General features: G+C 39.6%; 2 protein-coding genes across 7 annotated transcripts; one reads left to right on the forward strand and one right to left on the reverse strand.

Annotated features, from left to right (window-relative positions):
• The first annotated feature begins 1,658 nt into the window (after nucleotides 1-1,658).
• rraga (Ras-related GTP binding A) lies at nucleotides 1,659-5,928 on the forward strand. 6 transcript variants are annotated; one of them, XM_044223369.1, is made up of 10 exons: nucleotides 1,725-1,884; nucleotides 2,178-2,299; nucleotides 3,297-3,396; nucleotides 3,502-3,568; nucleotides 3,685-3,907; nucleotides 4,554-4,649; nucleotides 4,733-4,855; nucleotides 4,970-5,061; nucleotides 5,167-5,282; nucleotides 5,374-5,928. In XM_044223369.1, exons 2-10 carry the CDS (start codon nucleotides 2,273-2,275, stop codon nucleotides 5,475-5,477), a joined length of 948 nt encoding a protein of 315 aa, XP_044079304.1. In that variant the 5' UTR covers nucleotides 1,725-1,884; nucleotides 2,178-2,272; the 3' UTR covers nucleotides 5,478-5,928. The 6 variants fall into 6 exon arrangements, with proteins under 6 accessions (XP_044079302.1, XP_044079303.1, XP_044079300.1 ...); XM_044223370.1 differs by having other exon boundaries at nucleotides 1,750-1,884; nucleotides 2,181-2,299; XM_044223367.1 differs by having other exon boundaries at nucleotides 1,659-1,790; nucleotides 2,181-2,299; nucleotides 3,297-3,568.
• Nucleotides 5,929-8,563: 2,635 nt separating this feature from the next.
• cnga2b (cyclic nucleotide gated channel subunit alpha 2b) lies at nucleotides 8,564-15,888 on the reverse strand. The gene is made up of 7 exons (XM_044223378.1): nucleotides 15,627-15,888; nucleotides 14,166-14,274; nucleotides 13,915-14,025; nucleotides 12,272-12,448; nucleotides 11,576-11,683; nucleotides 11,339-11,445; nucleotides 8,564-10,244 (listed from the first exon to the last, which is right to left on the reverse strand). Exons 2-7 carry the CDS (start codon nucleotides 14,264-14,266, stop codon nucleotides 8,752-8,754), a joined length of 2,097 nt encoding a protein of 698 aa, XP_044079313.1. The 5' UTR covers nucleotides 14,267-14,274; nucleotides 15,627-15,888; the 3' UTR covers nucleotides 8,564-8,751.
• Nucleotides 15,889-16,588: the final 700 nt, after the last annotated feature.

A 16,588-nucleotide genomic window follows, 5' to 3' on the forward strand; every position in this document is an offset into this window, starting at 1 on the left:
GACACCATAATATGAAAAATATGTAAGAAAGATCAGATCCCTCTTTCAGAAAGTCATTGTCAGCATCCCATATGTAATCCATTCCTGCGGAAGGTTTGTCTCAAATATTCGGTTGAAAAAAGTTTGGACTTGGATACTTGATCACAAACAAACCTCGAGATGTCTGTTTCAAACTTTTCCATTGATGCTATCCTACAAAACATTATTTGCAAAAAAATAAGCAATGGCATTGATATTAATTATTCTTTCTGTGGACATGATGGTGAAACAGCCTCACACATTTGGTCATTTTTCATTACTATACAAAGGTGTGCTGTTTGGTATGGTGTCTGCAGTTCAGAACAAAAATATTATATTATAAAGCTTATATCATCATCTTAGCAAAGTTTCACATTCACAAAAGTAAATGTTATAACAAAACACTTAAAATTGTCACTCTACAAACTCCAAAGCCTTAAAGACTCTCAATAAATATATGTAATGTACAATTGAACTACTGAACCTTTTTTCCTTTATGTTTTATTTACGTTTAACCTCTGGATATGTCTATTGTTGTTTGTTATTGCATAGTTTTGCAAAAAAAAACCCCAAAACAATACCATACCGACACATCCGGTGAAACTTTCAAAATAAAACGAAAAAAGGAAAAATAAAAAAGAGTGGGCGCCATTTTTGTATCCAGTTCCTACAATACATGACTGTTCATTGCCACCTAGTGGCCATCGTGAGGAACTGCAACTCGACATTATATTCGTGTGTAATAACAGCGTTTATATCAGTATATTTATTTATTTATTTATTCAGTTTTCTGGTCTGGATGTCTTGATGAAGACGCTCATTCCAGCGTCAAGGCAGTATTTCACGTACAGCCTAAATTATTAAGAAATTACAGTCAAAAGAACGAAGCAGCAGTGTTTATTGCCCTCTACGGATGAAGACAGCAACTTTGCTTACAAGCAGATCATCGCGCATAATGTGAAAAAGAAAACTACAGAGCTTTGGGCCCCAGCAGCGAGCTGTTTATTCTCCCACTTGATCTGTGAATTGATCTGTGAATTGAATATGTGGAGTTTCTGTGATTAGGTTCTTTCATTGTCACCTACAGGTGTTACCGTTGTCTCTGTCTCTGAACCAGGTGTCCGCGCGCTTTATGACAGTTCATATTTAAACTGCATGCAGAAAAAATCTGATTTTTACCTATTCATACAAGTGGTTTTACCAAAGGATATGAATTTAATTTCACATCTCAGGACTTACTGTGATTACTTTGTTAGAGACACAAGTTGGAAGATGTGTTGATGTTAAGTATTATTTATATTATTATTTACTTGTTAATGAGTTTCATATCATTCATAAATTATCCTGCCAACGACTCGGTTACTAGTCTAGTCTAGTAGTCTGATTGCAGTATACTTGCATTTTTGAATGTTTCCCTTGTGCAATTTTACATTTAAATTTACTAGTGGTATCAACTAAAACAATTACAAACAATCCACTAAGAATAAGATGAGTAACACTTCATTTTTCCTGTGTTTTGGCTGTTAGGCATTTTTAACTTTCAGACTGCAGACCCTAACCTTAGCTACTGTCCCAACCCTAACTTAAAAATTGTACAACCTGAACCTAAACGTAAATATTTAACCTGTGAGTCCTTAGTGGCGAGCATAACCTGGGAACGGAGCAAAGGCTGTCTGTAAGACAAAACTCGGGGTGTTAATCATTGTATCGTCATGTGACTCTGGCGTAAACAGGAAGCAGCTGATCTTGACGTCACTGTCTGCTTCTAACAAGTAATGTATAACGTTACAACTGTATCGTTAAAAACAAATAAAAAACTATAGTCTAAAATTGCTTGAATTTAAGTAGCCGATCTACACTGTCGGGGTAAGTACACTAGCGGCTAGCTAGCCGTTTAGCTTGGCTAAGCTACCTGACATTTATCTGGACTGTGTCGTGCTAGCTAACTTAGCATTAGCTTAGTTGTTTATCCGGAACAGAGAAAAGAGTTTTAATTAAGTTAGTAAACTCCTTATATATTCCCGTGAGTCTGATAAACTCATGGCTGGTTACATGTTTGACTTGTTCGTCATTTAAGCGTTTAAACGTGTCCTTTTTAGTTATATCAGTTTTCTGCTCCAGTAGAGCTAAGCTAGGTGGAAATATTTATGTTTGTTCAGCAGTTGAAGGAGAGGAAGAGGAGAGCTGCTGCGGATACAGGCTAAAGTCATCTTGCAGCTCAGAGAAATACTCTGCATCGTGTCTGCTGAGGGGGATGTCAAGTACAGCAATGAAGAAAAAGGTGAAGCATTGAGGCTAATCATCGACACTTTGCAGCATCACAAGCAGTGGTGAAGGACATTTACTTTAGTGCTGTACTTTATATTGAGGTGCTTGCACTTTACTCGAGTACTTCCATTTAATGCGTCTACCCAGTCTTTTAAATGTGGAGCTTTAGCTGTTTTCAATGCCTTAACATGATTCTGGCAGGTGTAGTCATACCCACCACAATAATGGAAAATGCACATTTTGACATGCATTATTTGGTATTTTGGATCTGTCCCATTATAAACATAAATCAGGAGTCAAAGGGATTGCTCAACCAAACCATCTACCCAGGACTGTTAATGACATTGTAGGAAAGTTCCCACGTCTATTCTGCACTTCCAGCACAAATTACCCCTCATTAGTTTCATTCTCTAAATTACTTTGGTGATATTAACTACCCGAGGTGGAGTTTACATTCTACAATCACAGACTTATTAGACATGGTGGGCTTTTTAATGCAGATTCTAAACTTCTTAAGAGTCAGTATCTTTAAATGTGACAGATTTCAATCAATTGCAGATCAATTAAGTTGAATTAAATTAAAATGAGGAGATTTAGTATTTCTCCCCCATTTTATGTACCGAAACATATAATCAGTTATTAGAATATGATACATAGTTATGGATTAAACTACCCAAAAGTATATAAAGAATTTAAAATTAGCTCTCTCGACTAGCTACAACATTAAAATGTGCTTACATGTTAATGCACCAATAATCACATAATATAAAATAATACTAACGGGGCATTCTGCTGCACAGTGAGTACTTTTATTTTTGATACTTCAAGTGCATGACGTTGCTTATAACACTCATGTACTTTACTAAAGTAAAAGAATAAATATAGTTTAGACTTTTACTTATAATGAAGTGTTTAACCTTCTGAAGTCTGAATATGTCTTGCACCACTGGTCATAAGAGGAGTGGATAGACAAGACAAGGTGGTCTAATCTGTTGTCTTTGTGCTTTCAGGTGTTACTGATGGGAAAAAGTGGGTCTGGAAAGACCAGTATGAGATCAATCATCTTTGCCAATTACATAGCTCGAGACACGCGCCGCCTTGGAGCTACAAGTAAGAGTACTTTAAAGAAAGTGCTACTTGAAGGTATGTTTTTGATGCTGGGTGTTTCTTTAATCTCATCTTTAAAAAAATCTTTTCATCCTGTGTTAAATGTAGTTGACGTGGAGCACTCCCATGTAAGGTTTCTTGGCAATCTGGTTCTAAACCTGTGGGACTGTGGAGGGTAAAGTACATTGGTTCATTATTTGCCATCTTTGGACCAACTTTGACAATTCGTAGTCTTTCCCCTAATCTGAAACCCTCTGTGAAATGTTGCTCTGTGCTTCCTTTACCCACCAGACAGGACACGTTCATGGAGAACTACTTCACCAGCCAGAGGGACAACATTTTCAGAAATGTAGAGGTGCTTATTTATGTATTTGATGTTGAGAGCCGTGAGCTGGAGAAAGACATGCACTACTACCAGTCGTGTCTGGAGGCCATCCTGCAGAACTCCCCCGACGCTAAAGTGTTCTGCCTCGTTCACAAAATGGATCTAGTGCAGGAAGACCAGAGAGATTTGGTAAGCCTAGCAATTTTTATTTCATTATTAGCAGTGGTCCTCCTCTCTCATGTGCACATTTTTGCTCTCTCACACAGAAGCACATAAACATGCAGACATTTTAATTTTATTTTTTTAGCTGTCAAAAACCCGTCACCTAGGCAAAGATTTCACCAAAAACACTCACATGAGCAGACTTTGGTCATCTTGTGATTTCTAACGTCAGTATCAGTAATTTGACAAGTTATTGCTCAGCCTCAACCCTTGCACACATAGCTTGCATAGTAAAGGTAAATAATACTGAAGGATGGATACATTAAATTGGACTTTTTTAACATCTGGTTAAAATGACAGATGAAAGTTAGCCTTCATGGCTAATTTTTGTTCTTTTTTCTGTTTGTCAGTGGACACTGTCTCTTTTGAAATAAACTAAGCTGCTGAACAACAATGAAACCTGAGGTGGTAGTAAAACCAGTATTAATAATCATGCTCAATTAGAGTACCTATTGAAAATAGACTGTTATTCACTTACACATTTAAAGACAAATTTCTCTATTTGTGCGATTTATTTATTAATTCCTTTGTTAGTGATGTTGAACTGAGGAAGAGTAAAATCTTATTGCTTCAATACTGTCCATGTGATGGACTGTCTTTACTGTTTTCTCAGATCTTTAAGGAGCGTGAAGAAGATCTGAAGAGATTGTCCAGACCTCTGGCTTGCACTTGCTTCAGGACATCAATCTGGGACGAAACCCTGTATAAGGTTGAGACAATTGACTGGTTGTATGTTCAGATGTCAGGTAACAAAGTTGACACCGTAAGAAACATTTTTAAATGTCTTTGCAGGCCTGGTCTAGCATAGTGTACCAGCTCATCCCAAACGTCCAGCAGCTGGAGACAAACCTGAGAAATTTTGCGCAGATCATAGAGGCAGATGAAGTTCTTCTGTTTGAGAGAGCCACCTTCTTGGTGAGAGCAACCACTTTCCTCTGGCATGACAGCATCTGGGCAGAACAAATGGATCAAGTAATGAAAATCTTTTCTCTTTTTTTTGTCTTTTTGCGTGGTGTTTTGTGAATACAGGTGATCTCCCACTATCAGTGCAAAGAGCAGCGGGATGCTCACCGGTTTGAGAAGATCAGTAACATTATCAAACAGTTCAAACTCAGCTGTAGGTAAGTTCACTCTGCAATAACATCACCGTCACGCCACACATCACCTGCTGAATCTTTATGTTGTTTCTGATTATTTATTTATTTATACTTTTTTTTTTATTCCAGTAAACTTGCAGCCTCTTTCCAAAGCATGGAAGTGAGGAACTCCAACTTTGCAGCCTTCATTGACGTCTTCACCTCCAACACATATGTCATGGTCATCATGTCGGATCCCTCCATTCGTAAGTAGGGAAGATGACGTTTCTCTGCAGCGAATGTACAGTTAAGAAACCAAATCAGCATGATAAAAAATCCATGTCTCCATTTTTCCAGCATCCGCAGCCACTCTCATCAATATCCGTAATGCTAGGAAACACTTTGAGAAGTTGGAGCGAGTGGATGGACCCAAGCACAGCCTGCACATGCGAATGCGCTAGCCGGTGCATTTGTCCCAGTGGATCCTCTCAGCCAATCAGTCCACAGGCCGCTGACGACTTCCAGCTCCGACACATTTGAGCAGCCTTGCACTGTTTCCTCTATAGCTTCACATTCAATCACAGTTATTACGGGAGAAATCATATTTTCTTTTGGTCTAATTTCTACAGTGATGATTCAAGTATCTTGAACAGCGATACATTCTGTTGAAATATTTGCCCTAACTCGACACATTAAAGTCAAATGAATAGTTGTGTTTACTATGAAGGGGGCTACCTTTGCTGTCACACTTTGTCTTATACAGTAGTTTCATTCACTCCATGCAGTGAATCCCAGTGATCGGGGGATGTTGTCTCCAACTGATAAGCAGTAGATACTGTTTGATTTTCAAATGCAGTTTGTAAGCTGTTACACTTTGAAAGTACGAACAATATAGTTATATTCAGAAAAATATCATTTGTGATGTGTTTTTTCTGCTTTTATATTTTGACAGTGCTCACCACTTGATACATATGTCATGAACAGATATACAAATTAGTGCACATTTACTTCCTGTACAAAACATCCTGCTCAGAGATGGTTCGTGTTCCTTTTATTCACGGCAGTGTCTCTGGCCATAAGGCCTTTTGACACTCGGCACCAGTTGTCCTGTGCATGTGACATATGGTGGCAAAAGTTTGATGTGGTAGAGGGTTGGACCAGTGCGTGCGTGTGAGAGAGTGGGGAAGGGCTTACAGGACAGTTCAGTGCACCTGTTAAGCGAGTCGCATGGAGTCGACAACAGTGTACGTGCAGATGGAGCAGCATGTTACAAGCACAACACAATCAGTTCATTTCAGTGAATCTAACAGCTGTGTTAATGTTTTCATTTCCTTTCTTAGTAGTATCTGAATTAGCGCTTAAAGCCCCTGAAAACTTAAGTTTTTCTCTACAACATTAAACATTCATGACTACATGAGAAATGATCAAGGTTATAAACACTTAAGGTATCACTTATGAAGAGTTTAACGCCCAAAAACTCAGTTAATCTACTTCTTCAGGACTGTGGGTGTGTTCTGAGCAGATTTGATTGACAGTGACCAAACAAATCAACACCTGTTATCAGACTTTGATTCGAATGGTGCTAAACTCTTGGTGATTGGTGCACAAAAGTATGTGACATCACCTTTTTCTGACTAAGCCCCTCCCACTTTAAACCAGCTAGAAGAAAAGAAGAAATGCAGAAATATCTCATGGGAAAAAAACAAAATTGTTCTAACGTTGATAGAAAATAGTGCGGTCATGTGGGACCCCATTGCTCATAGTAAGAAGCTGAGTGAGAAAATACATTTTCGGGGCCTTTGAGTTGCACTTTGTCATGTTGTCATATGTTAGCTTTGTCCAGACTCTGTTTCAACCTGGACCTTGAGTTGAGATTGTTTTGTCAATACACCAGCCTCCACTGGGAATGCCGGCTGATAAAATGTATACAGCGCTGCCTACCAAATCCCACTGAACAGTTTGGTTTTCAACATAATATACATTCTTACTGGATCCAACATTTGAAAATGCTGATAATATACTGTATATCACACTGGATTACATAACACTCAAACTGAGCTGCTGCTATGCTCTTAAATCACCAAGTGCTGCATTTCTTCAGCCTGTAGGTAAGCCATATATGCAGCCTATATAAAATTTAAGGGTTGTCATTCTTAATCCCTGAAAGTCAAGACCGTACATGGGCTTCTCACTTCTGCTTTTAACATTGTTTGAGCCAGATTAAATTTTGGTGCTGTCATCCGCAACCCATATCTAACTAAGTAAGCATGGTTCTGGTGTTTTATGGGTCAAAAGACGTCTGGGCATCTTGGTTGTAAAGTGAAAATTTACAGATTGCGTAAAAACATTTCAATGATATATTTCAATTTAGTCTACCCTTACCTTGAAATACTAAAAACTTGTAATACTTTAATCAAATTTAGTTCATATATAGATATCTTTTGATTTGCAAATGTTTACTGGAAATTTCATATCTCATATAAAGGTTATATTTAGGCCAAGATTGAGATCTACGTAGTGCTGAAAACACAGGTTTGATATTTGAGTCTATCAAGAGCTGTACCTTTTGTTTCTAAAGTGATACAAAAGAGAGATTCTATGTAGTCATGCTGTTTGACCAGCCTACAGCAGGTACAGTAACTGGAAATTTGTCTGTGGTACTTTATCCCACCAACTCTTTCAGGGGCTGCCAGGGATATGCACTCATTACCTCCTGCCTCATAGCCAGCTCTGCTGCAGAGGCATTGTTCCAGCTGCGCTTATCGACACTGCTCATGTGGTTGAGTTGTATCCTGGAATGCAAAGGCTGAATATCTGGAAAATTCCCAGTCCCTCCCTTCAGAGAGTGAGTCTGCATAATAGAAGTAACTAAGAGACAAAGTGGCTTACTCATTTTAATATAAGACTGGTAAAGTAAATTTTATAGCAAATAAAAATCTCACTAAATTGAAGCCCATTTGCGGCAGAACTGAAAAAATAGAAGTAACTGCAAAATCCATGTGAGTCACTTCTCCAGAACCCAAATCATTTTCAATGCAAGAACTCTCCTCAAATGTTCCACAAAAGCCAAAGAAGGGAAGAAAATGTCAAAGGATTGCTGTGATAATCATCATAGAATGCCTGATTCAGATCTGACCTGGAAAATAAGGACACTGGAAAATAATTGTGTTTGTGTACGTGAACTCAGCAAATCATTTTCTATCGTCTCTCCTTGGACTTTTTCCCCAGGAGGAGCAGCAGAGACAAGGTGTACAGGGCCAGAGCATAACATATGTCGAGAGAACTGAATCCCTCTGCTGATGCAACCAAACATAAGATGTTTTGTGACCCAAAAGCTATAACAACCAGCAATCTTCAGTGTTTTTAAGTCTGAAATCTAAAAAGTGACATTTATACTTCATTTACAGGTTTTTAATGTACTCTAGTTTTCTTTTTTCCCCCTCATCAGTAATGTGTTCTCCATACCTTGATTTAGCTTGATCTGGGAAGTAACCACCATTTAAACACACATTCAACTCACACTCAGAACTCAAAGACTGCATGGACATAGCAGTGTTGTCCACTTTCTTTTCATGTTTATTGACATGCAGACATCTTTTTACACTCAGCTAAACTGATAAAAATATTCTCACAAAGGAAGATAAAAAGAGTGTCATGAAGTTTTTCTATACTCTTAATGAGTCTGAATCAAAGTATTTCAGGAGACATGGATCCAAAAACTCCTTAGTGAGACGGTTAATGTTTTGATGTTGGGCTCTTTTTGTCCTCTATTTGCACATTATTCCGATGTGGAGACCCATCTGTGTGGACAATAGGCCCAGCGTCTGTTTCATTGACCGTCTCTGCATCTGCATCCATGTCATCGCTTGCATCTGCGCCACAGTCTGTTTGATTCCGCAGCCGCTCCAGCAGAGTGATGCGCTGCTTCAGCCTTTGCTGAGTGTGTGTGTATTCGCTAAGTAGACGGGCAAAGCGAGTCTGAAGGGTGTCCAGAGCGGACTCCAGCCTCTCCACCTTCTCCTCTGTGTCCTCTTTCTGCAGCCCACCGCTTTCTGCATTCTCATCCAGCAGACCCTCTTTCATCAGGATCTCCCGGCCCCTCTCCTCTAGCACAGTCTTAGCATCTGGATACTCGGCCACTGCCTCCATCAAGTCGTCCTTAGAGAGGCAGAAGAGATCAGAGTAGCCCAAGCTGCGAATGTTGGCTGTCCGACGATTTCCCATTTTACTGCCTTTTATGTTCAGAATGCTGATTTCCCCAAAGCAGCTTCCAGCAGTGAGAAGAGCGTACTGTGTGACTCCGTCATCAGCCACCACAGCCAGCTTCCCCTCTTTAATGATATACATCTCCTTTCCTATGTCCCCTTTTCTGCAGATGTAGTCCCCTGGACTGAAGACCTGTGGGCGTAGTTTGAGTACGAGCTCCACCAGCAGTCCTGCCTCACAGTCTTGAAAAATGCGTACTTTCTTCAGGGTCTCCAGGTGTACATTAATAGCAATCTCAGCCCGCAGTTTGTTTGGCAAATTCTTTAGCACCTCCTGCTCGTCTACTGCTTTCTTGTTGGTCCACAGGTAGTCAAACCATTTAATGACACGTGTCTCCAGTTCTTTGCTGACTCTGCGGAAGTGCATGTAGTGTTTGATGGCATCGATCCGAGCTTGAAACTCGGCACGCGTGGCATTCATGTTGGAAATCATGGAGCCAACGTTTCCCACAATTGTGGCAAAGATCAGCACCCCAACAAGAAAGTCAAAGACCACAAATAGGTACTCTTCATCTCTCACTGGTGGAGGCATCTCTCCAATAGTGGTAAGAGTAAGAGTCGACCAGTACAGACAGTAGACGTAACTCCGAGTCAGGGAGGAATACTCAGGTTTGGAGATGTCTGGGAAGACCCAAGTGTCCGAGCCTAATCCCAAAGATTTAGATATAGCATAATAGATGCAGGCGTTCCAGTGAATGATGACCAGGATGTAAAGCACCAAGTTGCCGATACGGAAGATGTTGGGGTAGTTGGTGCGTGTCTCGGTGCGGTCAAAGAATTCAAACATGCGCGGGAAGCGCAGCAGACGGTTAAACCTGAGCTGTGGTGTGTGGATGCCAGTAGAGATGTACGCCAGGTCAGTGGGCAGGATGGACACTATGTCCAGCTTGAACTGTAACGTTCGGACGTAGCTGTCTCTAAGCTTGGCGTGGTCCTTCACCAGCAAACCTTGTTCCAGGAACCCTAAGACAAGAAACAGAGAGCACAAATTCAGTTGAACAGTGATCTCAGCTCACTGTTGTGTTTTATCTCTGCAAATCACTTCATATTCTGAGATGAAGCTGAACTGTGGATGAAAAACCTTAAAGCTGCACTGATCAATATTTTTATACTAACAATATTTAATGTGAAAGGTGTCGCTTTAGAGAATGATCACCTGACTCTGCAGTTCCTCTCTCTAAGGAGCAATTTACCGTCTTTCAGCTCATTGTTTTGGTTTTCTGTCCTACAACTTTACTTTTTGGGGCTCTCATTAACCCTGTTTCCAACAGCAACAGGCAACTGTTTTCAGTGAAAAATCTCTGAAAAACCCACTGTATGCTACCTGTCCAGCACCAAACAGCAGACAGACAAAGTTAGCGGCTAGCTGGTGAACATAGTAGAGCATTTAGCAGCTAAAGAGTCAGATATTTCCCTCAGGAGTTGGTAGAGAGCAATAAATAGCTAAAAGGAGAGTGAATATTAGATTAACAATTGTGGTGGCCACAAGGTGACCAGAAACACAATTCCAAATGAATGCTAATGTTGCTCTGTGTCTGCTGGATGTGTAAAAAGGCAACTGTTTGCTAACATTATCAAGGTGATTAGTCATCTTTACAGCTCATTGTGCTCTTTCCAGAAAAAAAAGAAATTAATGCAGCTTTAAACATTTTTATGTGCTTGTAGTTTGTGTTCACTCACATCTGGCCATAAGGTAAAAGACCCAAATGACACAGAAGTAGTTTAAGCATAGACTCACCTCACCTGCCTAATACTATAAATGTTTACTGTAAATTGTAACTAAAATGTAACATTTGTTCACTGAAGGTATTGATCATACCAGTTTCTAGAAGTCTAAGGCAATTGGGTCATCGAATCACTACTTAATGTGCTGAAAGTGACATTGAATATGCCTATTTCCACCAGGATTGTCATATTTTTCCACAGATATGCCATCAGAATAATTTGAAAGATAATTATCTTTGAATAATCACATAAAAAATAAACACATGTGTCCTTTAAGGCTTAGCACTTCTGTTGTGTCTTGATGCCAGAAGCTGTATTTTGAAATAGGTTACCTGTGCGAAGTCGGACACAAGTGTCCATTATGTACACAATGTCAGAGAGGTAGTCCAACACCAGCCAGCAGATGTAATTGTTCACCTGTAACTTGTCAAAGCATGCCCTGTGATCATAAAAAGAAAAAGGATTTACTGCTCCAGTCTAAGAAGTGGACAGTACACCCATCCACTACATCCATCACCCATCTCCAGAGGCTGCAGGGCCCCAACAGATAACGACTGTGGTGTTATTACCTCGCAACAACAAGGAACCAGTTGTAGAGCACTGCTGTGGCGATAACAAATAACCAGCGATAGTAGGCGTTATCGGATGGGGACACCACAAACAAATCCCACTTTTTCCTGAAAGCATGGAGAGATTGCAATTAAAAATATTTTTAATTTTTACTTTTTGTTTGTTTGTGTGTTGACTCGTCTCTGTGGTAACTTTTAAGCCTTTGTGGTTTCATATTGTACTGTATTATATTGAAAGCTGTTTTAATATTTTGTCCACCTTCTTTCCCTTATTTAGTGAAGCAACAATATTAGAAACACCTTACAGTATACTGCAATCACATACACAGCATCATAAACTACAACCTTAAAACTATCACAGAGTTGAATCAACCCCTCTGAGTGCTGAAGTGCCCTTTTTTCTAAAACCTTTATTTAAACAGGACATGCCTATAACCTAATGGACACCTCAAGGGTTCATTTTTGCCCTGAAGCCCCAAGTGTCCCTCTGATTTGCTCAAGTGTCACTCTGTTGTGACCTCTGGGCAAAATGAACCCTAAACCCTAATGCTTAAAGTTATGTATGTTTTAGAAAGGTAGTATTATTACAGAACAGTTGTACTGCAGTAGAACGTGCAGGTGTTTCTATTCTTCTAGTCACCCAGTGTATATCAAAGTGCATAGTGATGGTTCAGGGTAACAGGCAGGCAGGCATACCTAAAGATCCCTTTGGCATTGCTGCCATTGGCATCTGGTTGCATGTTGCTGATGCGGCTGGGGGCCGTTCTCAGCTCAGGGCCACGAAAGCGCTCCAGGAAGGAGTCTGGCCGCTCCTCCTCCTCCAACAGACTCCTGTGTGCCCATTCCCTCAGTCTCACCACCAGGCTCACCAGTCTGACACACACACAAGAAACATACAAGCTCTGTAAAAATTAAACATCATGTGTGAATCAGAGCTTGAGTTCAAATTCTGGTAATTTAGTCTGCCAGCACCTCGTAACATTTTAAATCACTTTCTTAACATATATGAAAACAAAATGACAGTCACACATCTTCAAGAAGCCGCATAACAACTCGCAACCATATTAAAAACATCAAATGAATTGCTATTAATGTACGTCACCATCAGAGAGAGGACTGGCAGTCTCACCAAACACTATTCCTCCAGCACAAACACAACTACAGCTGTCAGTGTCTCTCACAAAACCAGACAGTGGAACAAGAGAAAGGGAGATGGAAAAATCACTTACTACATGTCCTCAGAAAGGTCAAATAGTAATACATAGTAATAAATGTGCAACATCCTTTTTTTTTCTTTCCAAAAGCAATCAGGTTTATGGGAAATATTAAGAAACCAACACCGCTTAGCTTGACTACAAGAAGGTTAGATGATTCTAGCAAAGAATCACAGTTAATGTTTAAAATGGCACAAGTAAGCTTTAAACCTATTCAGTTGAAAAACATCCTCAAAGAGAAGTCTTTTATCTTGGCATCCAGTATATGTTTTTAGATACAATTACTGCCTTTACTGTAAAATATTTCCATTTTTACATTTTTTTTATTCTACAAATTAGTTTTAAAATCTTTTTATAAGCAACTGAAATCATCTTTTGTCAGACAGGACTAGAGACTTTCGCTCTCTTGAATTCTCTTCAACTGATTTTTTTGGTTTTCATTAGTGATGTTACATTCGCCAACGATTCCGATTCTTTGGTATGAACGAAGGGAACCGACTCGTACTTGGCGAGAGTCGTCCTTTTTACGGTTGTGCCCAAATTTCACTGCGTGAACAGTGTACCAGTAACGTTACCACTCTAGTCATAAACTGTCTGCAAATGATTGTACTTTTTTTGACACGATTCTGGGGAAGAAACAGCTAAAAGTACATCAAGAAGAAGTTTTACACAATGACAGAATAAGACGGAAAACCTTTTCTTTGGGTTTATGCGCCTAGTACATAAAGTGTTTCCCCTGACAAAATGACCAACATCGAGGTATTTGTGAGGTTGAATGTGTACTTTTATCCAGCCTGTGACCTTAAAATGACTTAAATAAAACACCTTTTGTACCTAATTTAAACTTAAAAACAGTCACAGGCTGTTTTTAAAAAGCCAGACTGATCAATCAGTTTATAAAAGCTTTGTGCAGGAGGCTGACGTGCCACAGGGGCGCCTCCAAGGGGCTGACCTCCCCTTTCGAGTTGCATATGCATAATATGCTTCTATCTGATTTTTACATTAGGTACCATTCATTTAAATCAATAACGCCACCCCAAGATTTTCAGTGGCCCTATCCGGCCGCCCCTATGACAAATTTCTGGGGGCCCCACTGGTGTCGCAGCCGGGTTGTTAGAGCTTTACCTTGAGATAGCTCCGTTCCTTTGAAAAGAGTTCCTGGAATTGCCTCCGCGAGGGTCGAGAGCAGCGACTCTCTGTAGCTCTGAGGATGTGTCATCACAGACAGATGGCACCCTGGGAGATCAGAGTGAAAACATAAAAAAAAAAAACATACATGTGAGCTTTCACTCTTTTGTACATCACATGCTTTGCTTCTCTCAAAGATATTTCTGAGACAAGTACATCCTAACACATGATTTAATAGTTGTTATCACCTGCTGAGAATACTCTCGGCTCTCTCGATCTCCTCCTCCAAGGTGGTCTTCACTGACAGATTGTGTGGCGACCGGTCTCTCTCCGCTGCCTGTCCCGTCATCTTCAGATCTGCAGGCGTGGACAAACACTCACATCACAGCCTCTTTTGCAGTCATCTATTCTACATGACTGGGAGTGTTGAACATGTTTTCAGTTGACTTTTCCTGCAGGCACACTGTGGCAGCAAGTGTTTATAGTTAACAGAGAGTCTCTGGGAGTGTTTATGGTGCGTATGACAGATTATAGTCAGGGGACGGGTGGGGGGGGGACAACTGGGACTGTCTGACACAGTCCCTCACCTAGCCCGTCACACAGCAGCTGGTTGCTGTGGCGACTGAAGCAACTACAAGATAAACTCAGTGACATGATACTGATGCTGCATTGTTTGAAATGCAATTTTGACGTGATGGAAGTTCACCTAAAATCCATTTCCAAGCACAAAAAGTAGCGAACCTCCACCCCAAAATGTGAGGGTACTGACACGCTTTCACCCTCTGCAGCGCAGACAGATGACAAGGTGTTTAGGCAACTGTTACCATTGTGTGACTAATTGGTGGATCATTAACGAAAACACACACACAGTCGGCCTGAAGCTCTGTGGCTCAGTGAGCCAATCAGCTGCTCTCCCTCAGGAGCTGCATCACTTAGGAAACCAGTGTGCTGACTGAAAGCAACGTGTGTCCTGTAAGTGACATAACTGCATGATGGCTGCTGGGTTCACTAAGTTTCTTTTTTTGGTATCACTTTATTTTATGGGTCCATAATTTCTGAATAATTTCCCAATTCCCAATTTGCCAAATCCGAAATAGAATGATTACCATGTGATTTAGGATCAGCACGACGAATAGCACTTTTATGTTCATTCTAAATCTAAGTTGTCTCCTTGTTTTTCCTACATATTGGATGCCACATTTGGTACATGCAAGAAGGTAGACAACATTACCGGAGCTGCATGTTATGTTTTTTTTTCTTTGTACTCTTTTTGGTGTTGACCTTTTTACAATTAGAGCATGCAGCACAATTTTGGCAAGGAAAGAAACCTAGGAAATTATTAGGAAATTACAAAATAAAGATTTACCTTTTTTAAAATTAAACTTAAGTAACAAGGTGAGAAGAACTTTTCCCTACAATTGCATACTATGTATTATATTTTATTCAGTACGTTATGAAATAGAGCTTCTATTTCTTTTACTAGCAACACACAATGCTGTAAATATCAAATGAAACAAAGTTTTTTTACTCAAACAATATTCAGTTAATGTCATTGCTCTATAAAAAAGGTCATTATTTGTCATTAAATTGTATTCTTAACAAATTAGCAAATGTGGACTATTAGCATTGTGATTAATTATGTTTGCCTAAAAAAGAAAGAAAAGAAAAACATGGAAAAATAAATCAGTCACACACATGTTTAGCCTTACCTTTAATTTCCTTTAGTTACTCCAATAAAATCCTTATGGTGACTTCACACAGACACACCCAGAGCAGCTCTTCCCTGGCCAATCCATCTTCTGTGGCCACAGTGGATGTTATGAGAGGAAAAATCTAACTGCATCCAACACTACTAAAAACACATCACAAGTCCTGTTCTTGCACCATTTTCTGTGAATCAAGTGTGCAGGCACATGCAGTCCACCTGATCCTCAGATGGCCGAGCACATGCAGGAGGCTGGCAGGATGGGAGATGCAGGGCGGGGAACTCTTTGAATGGTTAAGAGCCCAGATGTCAGCTTTAGACTGAGGAGTCTTCTGGGAAAACCTCTTGGCAGTACCAACAGATTATCTCATTTGTTGTGTTTGATATTCAGCTATATATATATTATATATTATATTATATTATATTATATTATATTATATTGATAATTTCTTGGCCTTACATAATGTTTTTTGTTAGGCTATTTACTTGATATTTCCTTAAAATCAATTGTTTCCACTTTTTTTTTTTACATTTGTCTTCATTTGTAGTGCAGTGACATATTGACCTAATATGGTGTATGATATTGCTAACTAACTAATATTACTAATATTACACAATTTACTTGAACAGTTTTACTTGAAATATTGGCTTGCAGTGGTGGTAAGTAACTAAGTACATTTACTCAAGTTCTGTACATAGAGGTCAAATTATCCAATATTTCACAAAAAAAACAAAGATGAGAGAAAAGTACAAAAAATGAATACAAATTTGTGTAGCAGAATTTTGTTTTTTCTTCTTTCCAAAACTATTAATCCTCTTACGACCACCCCAGTGGTTGGGAACCACTGTATTAAACAACCTTACTGTACATGAAGTAGTTCAGTAGCTTCTTCTCGACCAGCTTCAACAGTAAATTGCTGCTGACGCATTGATGCATCAGCATTAATGATCTATGACTAATGTCAT

Source organism: Siniperca chuatsi, linkage group LG14, assembly GCF_020085105.1.
Source record: "Siniperca chuatsi isolate FFG_IHB_CAS linkage group LG14, ASM2008510v1, whole genome shotgun sequence".
NCBI lineage: Eukaryota > Metazoa > Chordata > Actinopteri > Centrarchiformes > Sinipercidae > Siniperca > Siniperca chuatsi.

Bases quoted from the DNA above. Each gene is read 5' to 3' on its own strand.
- rraga (XM_044223367.1), top strand. From the start codon at position 2,273: ATGTCAAGTACAGCAATGAAGAAAAAG. The intron at 3,908-4,553 runs GTAAGCCTAGCA...CTGTTTTCTCAG, and splicing joins AGGAAGACCAGAGAGATTTG to ATCTTTAAGGAGCGTGAAGA. The intron at 5,062-5,166 runs GTAAGTTCACTC...TTTTTATTCCAG, and splicing joins CAGTTCAAACTCAGCTGTAG to TAAACTTGCAGCCTCTTTCC.
- cnga2b (XM_044223378.1), bottom strand. From the start codon at position 14,266: ATGACGGGACAGGCAGCGGAGAGAGACCGGTCGCCACACAATCTGTCA. The intron at 11,684-12,271 runs GTATGCCTGCCT...CCATGCTTTCAG, and splicing joins AATGCCAAAGGGATCTTTAG to GAAAAAGTGGGATTTGTTTG. The intron at 10,245-11,338 runs GTAACCTATTTC...TTCTTGTCTTAG, and splicing joins TTGTGTCCGACTTCGCACAG to GGTTCCTGGAACAAGGTTTG.